The sequence below is a fragment of the Apium graveolens genome, chromosome 6 (assembly GCF_009905375.1).
Source record: "Apium graveolens cultivar Ventura chromosome 6, ASM990537v1, whole genome shotgun sequence".
In the NCBI taxonomy this organism is placed as follows: domain Eukaryota; kingdom Viridiplantae; phylum Streptophyta; class Magnoliopsida; order Apiales; family Apiaceae; genus Apium; species Apium graveolens.
In genome coordinates this window covers 46,447,031-46,467,005 of record NC_133652.1, presented here as the reverse complement: position 1 = coordinate 46,467,005, position 19,975 = coordinate 46,447,031, and the positions used below count along the sequence as shown (strand labels likewise).

Genomic DNA, 19,975 nt, shown 5'->3' with positions numbered 1-19,975 from the left:
ATCACTAAGAGTTAATATTTTATAATATTTATAAGGAACCCACTAAAATACTGTTGGACTTGCTCTAAGAGCATCTCCAACAGCTTCTTAGTTCATTCTCTAAATTTAACATAAAATATTGGATCCTAGTAATTTAAGACATCAATATTTATTCTCATCTCCAACAATATTCCATATATCCATTCCTTATATAATATTTTATCATTAAAAAGTATTATTATTACAAAAAGTGAAAAAGGAGAAAGTAATTCATTCAAATATAGATTATAAAATAAAAGTTAGAAGAGAAGAGAGATTAGTTAAAGATAAGGAATTGAAACAAGATCTTAGTGGATCTTAGAGCAAGTCCAACAGCTCTCTTATATGAGCTCAATTATAAGGATTTTAACAAAAAATGGCACTACAACAGTGTCTTAGTACTTCCTTATATCACTAAGACATGAGGTTCATTCTTTATCTTTAAGGAACTTCTAGTACTCCCTTATAACATTTTTAGCAATAAAAAATTCATTTCTCTATCTTCTTTTTACATTTCTCTCTCTTTGTTCCACTTTTTGTCCATATCTTTTCAAATTTATTAATATAATAATAATAAGGAAGGAATATAAAGATCATTGTTGGAGTTGAAATTCAAAATCATGTCTTAAATCAATAAGAGTTACTCCCTCTGTTTCATTTTAATAGTCGTTTGACTTTTCTGCACTCATTTCTAAGTGCTTTGTCCGCATAGTTAAAATAATAATTTTTAAAATTTTCTTTTCCTGAATAAAAATATATAACTTAAATTTTTATTTATAAAAAGAAAATTTTAAAAATAATAATTTTTACTATGCGGTCAATGCATCTTGAGATGTGTGCAGAAAAGTCAAGAGACAAATAAAATGAAACTATTTTATAATATTTATAAGGAACTCACTAGAATACTAGAACAAAGGCCCAGATTGTCACTATTTCAGTTAATAATGCCCAAATTGTCACTTTAGGGGAGAAAGGCCCAAAATGTCACCTCATAACGTCATATAATGTTCCGTTTTTTAATACATACAAAACGGAATATCGTCTTCCGTTTCGCCTCTTATTTTTTTAATAAAGTAGCAATGTGACTTCAAGTCACGTTTTGTATTTCCTTTATTTTCTGTTTTGTTTTCTTATTTTAAGCTTGTTTTGATCTATTATTTAGAATTCTGAAAACATCATTTAATGTTATGTTTTTCAATATTTATATTTATTTAATATTTTTAGAATATATAAATGATACCATAATTTAACAATTTTTAACATTTAGGGTTCATCAATTCCCTTTTGGGTTTTAGAAACATTTAAAAAGAAATTAATAAATGTTACACCGATTTTGGGTTTAGGAAGGCCCTAAACCCTAGCCTAAACCCTAATTTAATCTAGGAACCAGAAATATTAATTTTAAATTAAATAATTATAAAATTAACAATTTTTAACATTTAGGGTTCACCAATTCCCTTTTGGGTTTTAGAAACATTTAAAAATAAAATAAAAAATGTTACACCGATTTAGGATTTAGGATTTAGGGCCTAGAGCCTAAACCCTAATTTAAAGGCCCTAAACCCTAGGAACCAGAAATATTAATTTTAAATTAAAAATAAAATTTAAGGTTGTAACTTAATTTAATAATTTTTAACATTTTAGTGTTTCAACAATCCCCTTTTGGGTTTTAGAAAATAATTTAAAATATTTTTTATTAATTTATGATTTAATAATTTACAAGATATAGTGTTTTGTTCATATATTTTTTTTTTTAAAAAGGTAAAAACGTTACTTTATGTAAAAACGTTACTTTATGTAACGTTTTGCTACAAAACGCTGTTTTATCTAACGTTTTGCCCTATTAAAAAAATCAAAGTGTTAAAACGGTACACGAAATTTTCGTTTTCCCATATATAAAAAAAATTAAAGTGCTAAAACGGCAGACGAAATTCCGTTTTACCTTTAAATAAGAAAAAATCAAAACGGAACACGATGTTCCGTTAAGAATTGACATATAAGGCCATCTTTTTCGAAAATAACAATTTGGACCATTTTTTATATCAAAGTGACATATAAGGCCACCATAGAATACTGTTGGACTTGTTTTTAGTGATTTAAGTAATCAATGATACATTGTGGGAGTAGCTTGTTCCTCTTATTCCTAATATTGCTACATCGGTCGCAGGGTAAACCACCGCCTCTCAGGTCCCCGACTATTCTATCATAGAGGCCTTCAAATAGTTAAGATCTTGGAGTTGCTCTAAGGAGCTTGTGAGATGCAATTTTTTTCCTTTTTATCGGGCAAAAGAAAATCTTTAAATATATATGAGAGTAATCTGCAACATACAAGTCTGAGAAAAGAGTAAACCGTACCAAACCAGACAAAACACACACAAACCAAACCACAAATCATGATACAGCGTAATAATCTTCACTGTGCTATGACACCTTCAAGTACAATTTTGCCAAGATTAAATTTTTATCCCAAAAACTCCATTAAAATTGCTTCAAATCCAAGACCCAGATCATATAAACTGTTAAAAACATCAAATTTACAATCTTTATCATCATCTATAACAACCCCATCAAGGGACAGAATCATAGATTTTGGAAGACACAAAGGTAGAATGTTAGGAAGCTTACCTTCAACTTACCTTAAATGGGTGTCCAAGAATTTGAGAGCTGGTGATTATGAAGAATGGGCTAGGCTTTCTGATGATGTTTTAGAAGACCCGATTTATAAAGACAGGATTGAGTGGGAATTTGCTGAGAAAATCCTAAAAGGTGACGTTTTGAGGTCTAAGTATGAGAATGGTAGTACAGTTGATGAGTTGTTGGAGTTGAGTGAGAGGTTTGGTTGGGATAATGATGATAAATTGGGTTGGAGTAGGATTGATTTTGGGCTTCTTGGGACTTCTAAGGGTGGGAGAATACCAAGATTAGGTGTTGAGTCTACGGGCCGAGTTTTCGAGAAACTGGAGCTTGGGAAGAAGATTAGTACTTGTGGTAAGAATGATGGTGATGGGGATGAGGGTGTGGAGAGAAGGAGGGCAAGAAGAGAGAGGATGAAGTTGAGAACAAAGAAGATTGAGAATGATGGTAATGGTGGTGAAAATCTTGGGACTTCTGATGAATATGTGATTGGTAATGCTGATAAGGCTTCGGTGATGAATTTGAGGGATGGTAATGGTGATGGTAGCAGTCCGTTTCCTGGGCGACAATCGCTTTTGAAGAAGGCGGTTAGCCATAAGAAGAAGATTGTAAGATGATTATGTTTGTTGTAGTGATAGTGATTATTGTGTATGTTGCTCTCTTTCTTTTGTTAATGTACACTTTATTCCTGTTATGATGTTACTTACATTTCTAAGCTTTTGATAGTATTATAATTAAATTAAATGTGCTTGGAGTCAAGTTATCTGATCTATTTGCGCTTCTAGAGAAAAAAATATTGAGTATATAATTCGGTATTCTCTTTGATGTACCGGAAATAATGATCTGGTCTTTTGATAATCAGAGATGGACAATTTGTTTGGGAACAGTTGATCTGGATATATTTTTGATGCATAGTTATTTGTTCTGCTGTTTACTTGTGGCCTTCTGGGTGATGATAGATTCATGATTTTTATTTTTATAAGTGCACTTTTGAAGTAAATAGTACTGCTGGTGCCTAAGTTGAGAGTCATTATGTTTATATAACTTATGAATCTCATTATCAGCTAGTGTAGAGGTTCTTCTAGATTCACTAGAGAGTAACCAATTTATTGAAGCACGACTAACAATTTGATAGCCAATAGTGGAGCTTTCTTAGTGACTTGTGCAATTAAAGTCAAATCTCTACTGTCTACCTTATAAGATCGCTGATCTGAGCAAAAGTACTTGCTTGTTATTGCCATTTGGTGATGTGTTATATCCATTTGCAAAGTAGGGAAGCTGTATTCTTCTTACCGTTTGCAGACAACACTGACAAGTTAACTACTCAGAAAGTGACTTTCTCATTGTTGGACTGTGAATGGTCAATTTCTGTTATGTGCCCTCTATTGAGCAGGTGCCTTTTAGGCACCAGGACAGCAGATGGATAAAGAATATGATCGATATTCATATTGAAAGTTTAATTGTTGACTGGCAAAAGAGAAAATTGATCTCTTGGAACCCTTTCTTTTGTCTAGAAGGGAAATGTTTTCTTTAGAGACATGGGATATGAGAACTTGGCCATTGTTAATCCCAATCAAACTTTACTTCAGGCTGACTTTGTCTTAAGATGCGGAACACTTGAAAAGAGATATGCTAATTGAGATGTACCTAAATTATCATATCTGCAGATTACTACCATCCCACCTTTACAGCCCGTTGGTTGTGTGGTTATGTGTGATGATACTTCATAGATGGATTTCTGAACACTTCTATCCATAAGATAGGAAAACTCTCAAGCCAAGCTCATAAAATACTGTTACATGATTGTGATCCTTAATACCCCAAACACGAGTTTATAGATAAGTTGCAGCAGTATGCAGAAGCTTATTTTGGTATTTTATACTTTGTGCTCCTCACCCTGATTCAGTGCAACTGTACAGGGTATATGCTGAAGGATGTCTGTTCAGAATCTCTTTCTCAACTTGCTCAGACGAGATGATATTATACAACTGCTCATGGACTGTAAGTTTCAGCTACTTGTGATGTATCCAAGGCCTAAGCTATTGATTAAACTCCTATTTGGCTGTTATATTTGGGAGAGACGATAGAAGGCAAGTTAAGTTGGAGCCTTTCTTTTACACAATGAACTCTAAAGTCTCTATTATGGATTACCCTTTTCTTGCTCATTTTCTCCTACATTTTATTTCTAGATGTTATCTCATGCATTTTATATGCATAAGAACAAAAAATGCAAAAACTTCATTTTGAAGGGATTAACAAGAACATTGTATCTCTTCCATTGCAAACAGCAAGCCTTTAGTGTGTCACTCACCAAAGACAGCATTGCAAACAACCTGCCTTGTGAATGCAGCTCACCAAGACAATTTTTAATGTGCTAATAAGTAGACATTTTCATGTTATAGCACCAGTGGTCTAGTGGTAGAATAGTACCCTGCCACGGTACAGACCCGGGTTCGATTCCCGGCTGGTGCATTCTTTGTTTTTTCCTTTTCCTGCTTCTGATCTACTACTGCTGAATGATTGATTAATATGTAGGTAGAATTTCTTTTTGCAATTGCATCTGAACTCCTTTACACTTAGGTCCAGCAATAATTCTGTAACTACCATAAGGTTACAAATTCAAGGTGAGTGTGTTTAATTAAATTAAATAATAATAACAAATAAGAAAACAAAAAATGTGCAAATTTTACATTATCCAATTCTGCTTCTGGTATATCGGATTATTGATTTATGTATGTAATATTTTTTTGCAGCAGCACGGCGACTCCTTGGAGCCCTAGTGAACAGCATAGTACATTAATGCTTAGTAGTTCAGGTATGCAATTGCAACTCTCAGAATATTTTTTTAGTGTTCAAGTATTTCAAGAATTCTTTAAAGTTCATTACTTAGTGCTGAGTACATCATAGTAGGGGTCAGATAGAGTCAAAAAGATATCCAAAATATAGCAGTAGTCTACTACGGACTACGGTCAGGCAAGATGTGTATGATCATTGTTGAATGCAAGTCTGTGTTGTAATTCACTTTCCTTGCAAGCATGCCAAGTCAACCTTTTAATCCAACCACATCAGCAGCTTCAAGTACAATTTCCCTAATAGACTAACAAAGCAATAGTAATTAGTGAAAACCCTATGCTGCAAGCACTTTGAGTGGTCCAGCTTTTGCACTTTCTCATTCTTCATGAAAATTGAAGACTGCTTCTTTCCTTGTAGCCACGAAATTAATGATCCATTGTGTTTCATCCAACATGCTGATTCCCTGCACAAAATTATAGCGCATCTACTTAAGTTTTACTAATTCCCTGCAGAAAAATGTAACGCGTCCAATGAGTGTTTGTACAATACATTTATTTTTTCTTCTTGGTCTCATGAGCTGAGTTGCAGTGCTGGAAAAGATCAATACATTAAAGTCAGATGTAATAGTAACGGACGTGGCTATTAGTTGAATATGTCAATTCGGTTCTTGTTAGGCTATTGTTCGCCTGTTCTTTGGTGGAAAAGTAGATCCTGATCAAGTATTACTGTGTATGCTATAATCCCCCAGGTTGTATTTAGTTAGTGCCTAGTGGGCTCTCCATCAATTTGACCTCCATTATCACTCTCTTCTACGTTATTAGTCACGGACTCCATATCGCTTCAAAGTGCTAACCTATATAGTAATTCTTTAAAATAGTGTCATGAAGATCTCATGTAAAAATTCAAGTCAGATTCTCGCTATATAAAAAAGGATTACTAATTTTCTTAAGATGTGAATTCCTTGGATTTTTACATCTTTTTTGTGTAGAACTAAGTAATAAAGTAAGCTTCCGCATTGTCAAAAAAAAAAGTTAATAAAGTAAGCTTTGGAATCTATATTCATGGTAAGATGTGCCTTATATGTTCTAATTAAAAATTTTATAACTATTATTTACATGCACGAATATTAGCATGTATATGATTATATGAATGCAGGATACTAAACACTTCTAATATTTATATTCCTCAGCTTATTGGACACCAAGAATTTCAGAAAATGCTGGCGTGGAGTAATCGTCTTAAACTTTAATCATCTCAAGGTAACTTGAAACACATTAACAAAAAAGAACTTTTATATTGAAATTCTCTATTGAGTATTGAAAACATGTTTTTAGTTTCGAAGATCATAAATTACAATATTTGAAATTCGTCTGGATTCTAACTGCTCTAGAAGACATACTGAAGATAGTATTATGTAAAGAAAACATTCTTGTTTCTCAAGCTTTCTGGTAAGAAATGGCATTGCTAGATTTTCCATAGACCTATTATCCCATATGTTAATACGTACAGGCGAGGAAGTGTAGCTTGAGTTTAAATTTGAATGGAAGTACAGCTGGATAGAGCACCAAGAACTTGTACAGCCACCAATAATACATCCTGGATTAACTTGAATTAGAGCCAAGGCTTTACACGCTGAATACTATGTAGTGGATTTGCCAAGTCACCCAATGCCTACTTGATTCAAATCCACCCCAGCAAATATATGCATTCCATCAATGGTGCACGTGTAGTTGATACTTGATGGTACTGGTGAGTCACAAGAGGGCTTAAAATAGTGACGAAGATTATGCTAGCCATCACACCTTACATCTACATCTTAGGAATTAGTTTTAGTGTTTGCAGCAGAAAGTAAATCATTAACTAGGACTAAAACAAAATTTAAATAATACTTAAAAGCTATAAGAGTCAGTACCAATATAGGAAGACAGAAGCGTCATGTAGGTCGTGTAACTACAGAGGACAATAGCAGAGAGGGATTCCTAGAAAAATAGTGGTTTAATAGCTGGTTAGACTTGAAATACGAGCTCATGATCATTAATTAGTATAATCTTAGCTAATTAATGCTTGCTCTTATACTAATTGTTTTATGTACTTCTAAAACAGATTTGAATCTATTGATTGTATGAGCTGTCTTCTCTCTGGTTAGCAGTTGATAGAGCGTTGATAATGGATCAAAACAAGTGCTGCAATCCATATCGTATCATCACATACCTGATAGCTGAATTTTGTTGCATGCAGTATTTCACGTGTAACTCTCTGTCATCCATACATGTGCATATAATATAAGTCTATGTGCATGTCAGTACGTGTGTGCATATAATTACATTTGCTTTTTAGAATATCTCGATAGAAGATGCATTCTAACTTCAGCATTATCATTAACTTAACATAATGTGCATGCTCTTGATCAAATCAATAGATTACAATAAAGTAATATCGAATATATGCTTACAAGGAACCACTGATAACTGTGATAATCATGTAGTGTTTCTGGATCATATCCACTTTCAATTTGAAACAGGGGAAGATTGAGCTGTAGAGATCGAAAGATAAAATATAAATTCGAATCTAATAAAACATTAGATTACGTTTCTAACATTGTTTTTTCAAGTGTTCGGAACTTAATACCAAGAAGAGTTGCTAGGAATAGGGTTAAGGACTCTGAGTTTGAAACTTTACGTGACCCTACTTACAACTTACTAGTGGACAGAGCGATTATGTTTTAGTTTGCAGACAGAAAAATGGTTTATCATTTGGACCTCGTCGCACATAATTGCTGCAAGTAGGATTGAGACGTATACAGAAGTGCTCAGAGCCTTTTGGCACTACAGATTATTTAGCTAAAACATTTGAATCAAATTATAATTCTAGGCACATACCACAATACATACACCAACCCAACTTAAGTCAACTTTATTATTCCATTACCTCTTAAAATTAATCCTGAAGTGCGTCAAGGCCTAACAGTTAACTTAGGCTTGATTCATTTTTATTGTCCTAGGATATGTCACCTTTATTGATCACTTTTTTTAGGCGATATACATCTTCTCACCTTTAGAAAACAATTTCAGATATATAAATAAATATATCACAAGGTCATTACTGTAAATACAAACTTAAAATTCAAAAATATTTGTTCATACAATATTTATACGTAACATTATTAAACGCAGTTCCATATATCCCTTTTGTTAGAGACACTGTAAGGAGACTGCATGTGCTTTCTTTGTTTTTTCCCTTGAAGTCTCTTCTAAACTTTTCAATTTCTGAAATCTTTCTCCATCACTTTCTCTCTCTTAATTTGAAAAGTGGCCTATATAAAGAATCAATAGTCTCCCATTAAGATATTATTATTACTTGGCTAATGATCTCTCTCTCTCTCTCTCTCTCTCTCTACATATTCTTTTTCTCTGTTCTTCCTCTGGTTTTGAAGTGTAGAAATGTCCGGTCATAGTTCAACATGGCACTTGGCTTTCACAAAACTGCGTTTCTTTGCTCGAATTAGACGATTCCTTCAGCTTAAGAGCCACATCAAGCGACATGAGCCATCTGATCTTTCCTACAATAGAGCCAAAGTTGCAGATGCAAGTGATCAAGAAGGACAGAAAGAAGAGGAGATGGTGATCTTGCAAAGGTCAGTAAAGAAACTTCACTTTGGGAGCTGCGAAGAGAAGGATGTGGCTGCAAAAGATATTAAGAGACTGGCCTCAGAAAGTTTAAATTGGCGGAAATTAATGGCAGAGCTAGGTGTTGTTCCTCCCCTAGTAGGGATGGTTGGTTCAGAAGTGGTGGCACGTAGGAGGTTGGCAGTTCAAGCGCTTATTGAGCTTGCTAATGGCACATACACGTAAGTTCTGTCTCAAATCTTAATGCAGCCTTTCAATATCAATACAAAAAAATAGATAATTTTTATACATCGAACTAGTTTTTTAAGGGAGGGGGTATCATTTTATCAGAATATGGTTCTTCAGAACTTATGGTAGCTTCAAAAGTTATATGATCAGCATTCAAGGATCACTTGTTTATGGTAAATATTATCTTTTTAGGATTAAAAAAAATATCCTTAAATTTATGTCAATGTGGATGGTGTGGGCAGACCTTATAATATGTATATACATATACATTAATTCAGCAGTGAGCTCGAGTGTCCAAATTAGACTTTGAAAGATATTGCATCCACTTGAATTTGGGTTTCTTCCAATATCACCTTAGTTTCTTGTCTTTCATGTTTGTTCAAGATTCTATTGGGTCCATATAATCTGACTTTTGTACGATCATTCTCTTCCTTTTCAAATATTTCCAAATGTTTTTACTGCACATCAAATATTTTACCTACTTATGTGTACCCCCTACTTGAAAAACAAGTTGGACTAATATCGTCTTTTATTTTTCGTGACTTGGCGAAAATAAATTAAAATATTTTATTTGTGATCTGGAAAAAGAAAACTGAGAAGGGCTATGAATCTGGTCTTTAGGATGTTACCATTAGTCTATTTTGTTGAGCTATAAGAATATAATTTTTTATATAGTGTTGAAATATATATCCTCTTGTTTGCATCCATCCAATAAAATCCAAGAGATAAAACATTATTGGGTAAGTGGAGAAGACTAAATCATTACAGGAAAAAGTAGAATGGCTACATATGAAAGAGATAGAATAGTTGGGAACTTGGGTCTACTAGACTTTATCTTCAAAACATAGTAATATTCTAATATTCCACTGGTCCTCTAGCTGTGTCTGTGTGTGTGATTTCATAATTTACACATTTGGTTCACAAGACTTAGAAATCTTGAGAACTCCAAATATAATTATAATTGTCATATTTGATTTGAGAAGTAGAACCATTTCTTCAAAAATATCAAGCAGACAAATGCAGATTATTATATGATGCATTAATTTGTATGGAGATAAGAGGCATGAAGTGCGCTGACTGTCCACTAAACTCCACAAGGGGTAGGAGAACTTGTAGGTGGCAAAACACCAGTTAGGCAGGCAAGTTGTTTATTTAAAGACATAATCTGTAGTTTATAAGAAACAACTATATGTTAAAGACTTCATTCATAGTTCTTGTGAAGTCATTGCAGTTATCAAGATATCTTAAAATATTTTTAAACTATAATAAACCACACTTGTTGACTTTCTCCTTCAACCTCAAGTTCAAATATGGCACTAAAGAATCTTGCTGACTTATGAATGTCATTGTGTTTCATTTTCTTTGGGTTGTTGTAAAGCCCCTATCTACACAATTGGCTAACCCCACAAGTACATACATCTAGACTGTCAATTTTTTTCCGGATAGCATGCATGACTTCTAAAGTTCAATTAAATCGTGAACTGAATGCTGATTTGTATTGATTTCTTATCCATTTTTGTTGGTTTTTCAGGAACAAAGCTCTAATAATGGATGCAGGAATCTTATCAAAACTACCCAAGAACATTGGTATTTTAGAGGAAGAAACAGTGCATGATTTTGCACAGCTAATGCTTTCCTTATCATCCTTAGCCAATAGCCAGTTCCCCATAAACTCATCAATTATCATTTCGTTCGTGATCTCTGTTCTTGAAGCAGATTCAAGTCTTGACACAAAAGAGTCATGTTTAGGTACATTGTACAGTCTTTCTAACATGCTAGACAATGCAAAAACTTTGGCTTCCCATACAGTAATCGACATTTTGTTGGGGCTCTCTTCTATTAAACAGACATCAGAAAAAGCTCTTGCAACCTTGGGAAATTTGGTAGTTACCTCAATGGGAAAGAAAACTTTGGAAAGTAATCCAATGATGGTGAAGAGCTTGATAGAGATCATGACATGGGATGATAAACCAAGAAGCCAAGAGGTATCTGCTTACGTTTTGATGATTTTAGCACATCAAAGCCCGGTACAAAGACAAAAAATGGCAAATGCGGGAATTGTTCCTGTTCTTCTTCAAGTGTCTTTATTAGGCAGTCCTTTGGCACAAAAAAGAGCAATGAAATTGCTACAATGGTTTAAAGAAGAACGACAGACCAGAATGAGGCCTCATTCAGGTCCTCAGACGCAAAAATTCTCCGCCTGCTCTCCTGTGAATCAAAGAGATGTGATTCAAGGGAAGAAAATAATGAAAAACATGGTGAAACAAAGTTTGTACAAAAATATGGAATCAATGGCTAGGCGTGCTAATGGCGATGAAGGCTCTTCTAAGCTCAAGTACTTGGTTATCAGTTCAAGTTCAAAGAGCTTGCCTTATTAGATTTGATCGATGCATACAATCCAATAGAACTTTTTTTTTTGATATTCTACATTAGATTTATGATCTTACAAAAATTGGAGTACATTTCTGGTTCATATTTTCTAATGTAAATCTAAATCACTGGAAATATGCATCATCTTTCCTGTTAATTTTTCTTTTTACTCCTAATCAGATTATACAAAAGTCAGGATAAAATACGAAATATTAAAAAAAAGTACTTATCAGGTTAGTACCTAGAACTGCCTTCTGATTTTCTGCGTCAAGGAATTCTAGCTAAAACATTTGTTCTAGTTAAAGAAGAAGTTTGGTTTCTAATAATACTTTGATCTGGTGTTTCGGCTCTTTGTGTCAGAAAATAATAAATAAAACTAATTTAAAGAAGAAATTTGACTTCCAAACCACATTTCAATGTATCATGAGAGGAGGTAAGAACGGTGCAGTTTTTTCTCAAATAGCAAATCACACATGTTATTTAAACAAATTTCCAAACTACATCCGCCCCTCATCATGTAATACGAAACCGTATTAACCGTATCAAAAAAATATTATATTAAAAAAACATGGTATGGTGTGGTTTTTTTATTTTTAAATTTAATTATTCGATGAAAAATGATACAATTTTAAAAAAAAAATTGTTATAAAAATAATTTTTTAATGAATAAACTTAATAAATGAATAATTTCTTCCGGTCCCAACTTGGGCAAATGAGTTTAATGAATAAACTCGCTAAATGCATTAGCGAATAAAAAAAATAGTATGTATGAATACATTTAATCCGATGAACACTTTTCATTTAATTGATCATCATTAGTTTATGATTGTAATGTTAAAATAAGATTTATGAGTGATTTTGTAAATATATTATATTTTAATACACAATAAACGTATTGTCTCGTTAGTATACCATGTGTACACATGATTGTACGTATCCATGCATTAGAGGTGGCCAACGAGCAGGTCCGGCGAGCCGTACCGATTTGCTGGCGGGCCGGTTTAGCTACCTAAAGACTCGTGAACGGCACGTGAAACTAGACGAGCCGTGCCGAGTTTGGGCCGGTTCACGAAATCCGAGCTCTTGTACGGCTCGTCGGGTTATGCGGGTTGACGAGTTATATATATATATATATATATATATATATATATATATATATATATATATATAATCGCAGGTGGGTAGGTGGCACATGATGTGGATGAGCATGCCGAGCCGGTTCAACGATCCGTGCTGTGCCGCGTGTCGTAACGGTTTGACGTCCTGAGCCGAGTAGTGTTTTGTGTCGTGTCGTGCTGCGATTCAGAAATCTTGGACTTGTGAACGGCTCGTTTTCTTTAACGGGTTGTGCCGATTCTAACTTGGCCTGGTACGAGCCGATTTTACGCGAGTAAAAAGGCGAGTCCGGGCGAGTCGACCCGCCCGTTTGGCCACCTCTACCATGCATACATGCATGTAAAATGTTAGAAGAAATTGATAATATCAATATATAAACTATAAGAGTTTATTTATCAACATTTTATATCAGTATTTGACAGAGGTGACGTCATCATCATTTACCATCAGTATTTGTTGATCAGCCTTTGTCATCAGAATTTACTCACATCAGCACCTGTCGAGCTGGAAATCAGTAGATATCAAAGGAGGAAATATTTGCAAAATATATATCGATGTAGGACTTTACTTATTGTAGTAATCAATATATGGAGATGTTAAGGATTTCTTATTGTATTGTAATAGAATTCCTTATTGATTGTGTAACTGTGCAGTATATAAGCACATATTAGGTTTACACTTTATGTGTTACGAATTGATATATTATACATATAAACTAGCAGCTCTCAAGGATATCTATTCATCTTTTGAGAGAGGATTGTAATCAGTTTTTATACATCAATAATAAAAACTGTTGATTCAATTGTGTCTGTTATTTTGATTTGATTGTTTTAACTGTATTCACCCCCTCTACATCTGATTAAAGGCCTAACAATTGGTAGCAGAGTTTGCTGTTGATACACAAACAGATCCATAGAATAATCATTGATGGAAGACAAAGAAGCACAATAGGTTTCCCCACCTCCACCAGCCACAAATCCAACCAGCCACAGCATGAGTAGATATAAGGCTATCAAGGTTCCGATCCTGAAAATACATGAATATCCAATATGGAAAGTGAAGATGGCCATGTGTCTGCAAGCAACATATCCTGAATATCTGAACAGGATTTATGATAGTCCTCACATGCCAATGAAACTAGATGTTGTTGTTGCCGGCCAAGAAGAAAAGATGGTTGATAAAGATAAGAAAGACTATTCTCCTGAGGAATTTTCATCTATTATGAAAGATGTAAAAGTAAGACATATTTTGCATAACAGTCTTGACAGTGTCATGTCCAACAGAGTCATTGGATGCAAAATTGCCAAAGAAATTTGGGATACTTTAGAGGTTAGTGTCAATGTACCACTGTTATCAAGAAGAACAGAAGAACCATACTAACTCAAGAGTATGAGCACTTTGATTCGAAGTCTGATGAGCCCTTGACTGAAATCTGTGATAGGTTTCAAAAGCTGATGAATGACGTGTCATTGGTTGACAAAGAATATGATCTATAAGATTCTAACTTGAAGTTTCTTCTTGCACTCCCTAAAAAGTGGGACTTAAAAGTCACATCAATAAGGGACAATTATGATCTTGATGAAACATCTCTAGATGAGATCTAGGGCATGTTGAAGACTCATGAACTGGAGATAGAGTAAAGGACCAAGAGGAAATGACCTAGAACAAGACATGTTGCACTCAAGGTTGAAGGGAAACCAAGAGAGAAAGATGGGAGAAAAAACTACTCCAAAGGCAAGGCTATGATTGCAAAGTCTGATACTGAGTCATCAAAATCTAATGATGACTCAAACTCTGAAAGTGAATCAAACATTGAAAGTGATCATGACAATAATGAAGATATTGAACAAATGACTGCTCTATTGGTTGAAAGCTTCAAGAAGATGGTCTACAAAGACTTTAAGAAGGGAAAAAGGTTTTCTCGGAAGGGCTCTAGTTCCTCAAATACTGATAGGAGGAACTATAAAAGAAAACTCTGATGAGAAAGAGTCAAAATATGGAAAATATGACAATTCAAAGACAAGGTCTACAACTGTTGTGGCGCCCCAAAACCCAGGGTCAGGAGTCTCGGAAGCCACGCCATCTAAACTCACACAACTCACACTACAATATATAAATACTCACGCTTCATGACCCCACACTTATCACACACGCACTTACAGGTTATTGTCTTGGAAACGAACCATCATAACTAGAGTAATTTTATTACAACTCAAATATCATTAGTCTTACCGGGGAGTGACCTTTAGATAAGGTTAGTCCGCCGGCCAAATATACGTTTCTTGTTTCTTACCTTACATAAATCATACTTATAAATAAGTCGAACTATAAACAACTGAAAACTAATCCGGCTTATTCTGACTACCTGAGGTACATCACCAAACAATCTACGGAACAACTGGCCATTTCCTACCTGTTTCTTGACTGTGGTTCTCATGACAGGCATCTTGATTCACTATTGTGTTGTGTCAATTTAAGAAAACACGTGTGAGCTATAATGCCCAGCATAATAATGTATGGTATGGAGATGACTGTATGATAACATCATATATGATATTTATGTTTTATTCGAAAATAGTTTTCCTTGGTGTTACACACCTTCTTACGAAAACAATTCTTTAAGGGATTTTAATATCCTGGGAATACCTTAATAGTAATCCCAGCACCTAGGCTTGGGTTACTGTATTGCATCACAATTCCAATTGGAAGAATTAGGACATTCACTAGAGCCACCGCATACGATGATCAGTCGTACTGCGATAAAGTAACCTTTTCTACTAGTAGAAGGACGAAACCGTCATCCCTCGGGTATCACCCTTACCGCATTCGGGCTACGTGTCCCATTTTCGGGTATACACATACTTCACAAGTTCCTGAGTACATTGAGTACCTTCGCCTGCGGTACCTTTGGTAGCCCATCTAGCATACATAGTACCAGAGTCTACCCCTCCCTTGTCCTTTAAAAGAATCCTATCAATCTCGAGAACTCGAACCACATCGAAGTTCCCCAAGCGTTTTGCTTGTTGATGGAAATAGCTTATCTCTCTAAGATATAAGTGTATATATATGTATATACGTACTTCCGAGAATTTCGGAGAAAGTACTAAGGATGTGAGTTGACCGTTGTCAACAGATAATTAATAAGGGGGAAAAGTTTCTTCTCGAAACTATATTCAACATATTAAATATGTCGGGATAATATTCACCGACGATCTGAAATTATTCGAATGATATTCTGAAATCATAAAGTATATTTTAGTCAGGATCTATGATTTTTAAATCAATAATAAACCCTTTTAAGAATAATAATTAATTAAATAATAATTGATAATAATCAAACCTCGAATGAGTTTACTCTCTAAAAGATTTATTTAAAATAATATTCCTCAACTAGTTTGTGTCTATATAATTAATAATCTATAATGATTAATCGGGTTTGAAATAAATAAACGTTGGAGTATACTACTCCCATAATAAAAGAATAAGTATATAGTATTTGTTATTCGAACAATAAAATATAGTTGAGGGAATATGATCGTTGGGAAATCATTTTAATAAAAGTTCGAGGTGTTTTAATGTTTCGTAAGTGGACGATGAGTCCCTTTAAAACGTACGACTATGGACTTATAACCGTCTTATAATATCTCCGGAATGATTCCCAGATTTTATCTTAAATCCCGACCGATTCTCGGTCTTATATAATATGTCACGCTTAAAGCGAAATAACATTTCACGATATATACTTATCGTACAACATCGCTACATTATGCGAAAATTCAACAATTACGTATCATGGCAAACATGAAATTTATGCGATGATAGTAAAACAATCCTTTCACAATACAACAGTAAAAATGGAGTTGGGTTTGTAAACTTGCTTGGATATCTCGAGGTGGAGGATGATCTAGGTTCCGCTCGGAAATCTATAACCATAAACACATTTCATTTCGTTAGGTTCCGTTCTAAGTTACGGCAACTCGCACTCATGCGCTACTTATTATGCACCCTCTCAACTCATACTACCCTTAACATTCCTTTAATTCATATTCACATTGTGGTCACTTCATTTTCCTAAGTATCTTGGGTTCATTCTCATTATCGTCGTCGGCTCCGCTTATGGATTCTCTCGGTTTCTACTCGCGCGGTCTCGGCTCCGACATTTTTATAAAACTGAAAAATCATTATTTTTACTTGAAATTGTTATGGAAGTTAGGAAACTCAATATATAACTCTCTGTAAAAATTTCATGATTTATGAACACGTTTAAGTCTATCCTTTATATTTTCCAAGTTTGTAATTCGTAGCAGTTTTTGTCGCGTAAATCACTTTTACTAAAACGGCCATAACTTTGGATCCATAAATCGGAATCAAGCGATTCAAGTGCCTAAACGATCCTTATAACATTTTATATCCTAAAAAAAGGTTATTTTTCAAGAATCTACAGTTTACAACTTCGGGACTTTCTGCAGAAACTTAAAGTTACGATTTGTTGGTTTTAACGAAGTTTCATTTACGATCGGGGTTTTGTTTACGCCCTAACTATCAACACAACCACCAACAATCATCATATCATCATCAACACACAAACTCCTCTCAAGAACATCATGTTTTGAGGCAACAACAACCAACCTTAAATCTACTTAACTTAATCATCAAGATTTCATCAATAACACTTAGTAAGCTAGGTTTACTACCACATACTAAATGGATCTTAAAAATGAACCTTAAATAAAGTTGGGCCAAAGATTTTTACCTTTACTGAAAGCTTGAGATGTGTTCTTGAGGATGGTGGAGGCTTGGAAGTGCTTGGTATGATTTTTAGAACCTAAAACCACCATTGAAATCAAGAAACCAAAGAGAGGTTACTATTCACATTATTCACTAGTGAGTTTCTTGAATTTATTCCACCCATCAAACCTTGATAAAAAGAGATGAAAGAATTTTCTTACCTTAGTTTAGTTGCTAGGAGGCTTGGGAATTAATTGGGTGATTTTACAAGAGCTTGAACTTGGAGTTTGGAATTTGAATTCCACCATTTTTGCATTAGGGCCGAATGGATGCTTGTGAGGGGGTATTTATACTACCTTGGTTGCTTCTCTTGGATGCTTTGGATATGTTGCTTCTTGGAAGGTGAGTTGATATCTTGCAACTTGATTTTATTCTTCCTAGTATAGAATTCTAGGTTTATTCCTTGTTTCCAAATCTATGGACATATCTTTGTAGCTTGCTAGCTTACAAGCTAACTACAAGGTTAGCTTCCTTAGCACACTATTTGCTAGCTAGCTTGGTCATCCTATGGTTAGCTCACTATTTGATGAAGTAACCATGTTTACTTCCTTGCCATGTTTTAGTTAGTGCATTACGTTTATTTAATCGTTTACGCGTTCGCTCGGTTACTTAAACGTTCTCCGTAATACTTACTCGTAAATGGTTCGCGATGTAATTCCTTTCGTATTTATTCCTTATATTTTTATTTATCCTACTTGAATATAAATCCGTAGGATTTTAATCTCGTAATTATATTGTTATTCCCGTAATCCTTGATAAGTCATAAATACGGTCGTTTTTCAAAGTTCGGTTTTCTTCGAAAACTAATAGCGTTTACATACACTCATTTAGTACGTATAGTCGTAATATCAATTCTGAAACTCATCTTCTCATGCACTACATAGTGTGGGCTCAAAAGTTTTTCCCGTCTGTCAGGGTTACTATTCATTTAGCGTTTTACAAGGTCTCAAAAATTCGAGTTATTACAACTGTGATGGAGTTGGACACTTTGCAGCTGACTGCAGGAAGCCAAAGGCTGGGAAGAAACAAGTCTTGATCACCAAGAAGAAAAAATGGGATGATACATCAGAATCAGATGATGGTGTTAACTATGCTCTTATGACAAATGCTGATAGTGAGGCTGATACTGCTGAGTTGAAGGTACCTTAAACCATACTTGCTTTTGATACTGATGATATTTGTGAACTAAGGCTGTTTCTTAAATCTCGGCTTGTTAGTTATAGGGATCAAACACTTGAAAATGTTAGGATTAAAACTGAGAATTTTGATATTAAGAAAAGGAATGGTCACCTAATATATGAGTTGGTTTTCATGCTGGAAACTCAAAAGGAAAGAGATGATGCCTTGTATGTTAAAGAAAAACTGTTAGAAAAGCATGTTTACCTAGAAAAAGAACTAGCTAAAGAAAGAGAAGTAATTAATCTTGGAACTAGTTCAGGAAAAATAACTCAGGGTTTAATAGAAAATGGTTGTTGGGGATCAGGATTAGGATATGCTGATAAAACTAATTCTGATGAGTTAAAAGAAAAAGGAACTGAGAAAATTAAATCAATAAATACTGATAAAAAGGTAAAGTTGAATAAGACTCGGTTAAGACCTATTAAGTTCAACTTAAGTGTTGATGCTGTTAAGTCAGTTAATGAAAAAGGGTCAACATCAACATCGAAGTCAAACTTAAAAACTGATAAGTATAAACAAGTTCATACCAAGTCAATAAATGTTGGTTTAATGACTCAGAAACTGCTTAAGTAAAAGCTGAAGGAAGTCAAAATGAAAAATAAGGAAAAAAGCCTAAAAAGAATAGAAATGGAAAAGAAGGTGTCAATAAGGAGAACGAATATAAACCCATTTATAATGGACCTAGAAAGGCTTGTTTTAACTGTGGTAGTGCTAATCATCTTGTTGTTGCTTGCAGGAAGAATAAAGGGATAAACACTGTTGCTCCCAAGTCAGAGTTTAAGAATAGAACAGTTAAATATAAACCACTGAATCCATGTTTTCATTGTGGTAGTGTTTGGCATTCAATTTACACATGTAAAAAGTATCACAGTTTGTACTATGATTATTATGAACTGAAACCCTCTTTAAATAAATTAAAAATTATTTCTGCAGGTGTAAACTCTGATATTAAGAGTGTTAGCATAAACTCTAATTCAAAGTCTTCTGCTGCAAATGTTAACAAACTTAAAAAAGCCAAAGGATCCAAGAAAGTATGGGTCCTTAAAAACATTAATTAATTGTTAATTTGATTGCAGGGTAACATGAAAAATTCTCTAGTATTGGACAATGGATGTTCAAGACATATGACTGGAAATAAATCTCTGCTATTAGCGTTTAAGGAGGAGGCTAACCCAAATGTTTCTTATGGAGATGGCAACTTAGGAAAGATTATGGGATATGGC

The 19,975-nt window shown here is 34.2% G+C and overlaps 2 protein-coding genes and 1 non-coding gene across 3 annotated transcripts; all 3 read left to right on the top strand.

The window, feature by feature from the left end:
- Window positions 1-2,133: 2,133 nt before the first annotated feature.
- On the top strand, window positions 2,134-4,730 carry LOC141666614 (uncharacterized). Its single transcript, XM_074472714.1, has 2 exons — window positions 2,134-3,260; window positions 4,572-4,730. The coding sequence occupies exons 1-2, from the start codon at window positions 2,412-2,414 to the stop codon at window positions 4,581-4,583; spliced, it is 861 nt and encodes a 286-aa protein (XP_074328815.1). The 5' UTR covers window positions 2,134-2,411; the 3' UTR covers window positions 4,584-4,730.
- Window positions 4,607-11,831, top strand: LOC141666613 (U-box domain-containing protein 45-like). The gene is made up of 6 exons (XM_074472713.1): window positions 4,607-4,653; window positions 5,406-5,467; window positions 6,635-6,704; window positions 7,549-7,693; window positions 8,884-9,292; window positions 10,831-11,831. The coding sequence occupies exons 5-6, from the start codon at window positions 8,886-8,888 to the stop codon at window positions 11,675-11,677; spliced, it is 1,254 nt and encodes a 417-aa protein (XP_074328814.1). The 5' UTR covers window positions 4,607-4,653; window positions 5,406-5,467; window positions 6,635-6,704; window positions 7,549-7,693; window positions 8,884-8,885; the 3' UTR covers window positions 11,678-11,831.
- TRNAG-GCC (transfer RNA glycine (anticodon GCC)) lies at window positions 5,054-5,124 on the top strand. The gene has a single exon. It is a non-coding gene; the product is annotated as a tRNA-Gly (tRNA).
- Window positions 11,832-19,975: the final 8,144 nt, after the last annotated feature.

Coding starts and splice junctions, on each gene's coding strand:
- LOC141666613 (XM_074472713.1), top strand. CDS start 8,886: ATGTCCGGTCATAGTTCAACATGGCACTTGGCTTTCACAAAACTGCGT. Junction 9,293..10,830: donor CTTGCTAATGGCACATACAC/GTAAGTTCTGTC, acceptor TTGGTTTTTCAG/GAACAAAGCTCTAATAATGG.
- LOC141666614 (XM_074472714.1), top strand. CDS start 2,412: ATGATACAGCGTAATAATCTTCACTGTGCTATGACACCTTCAAGTACA.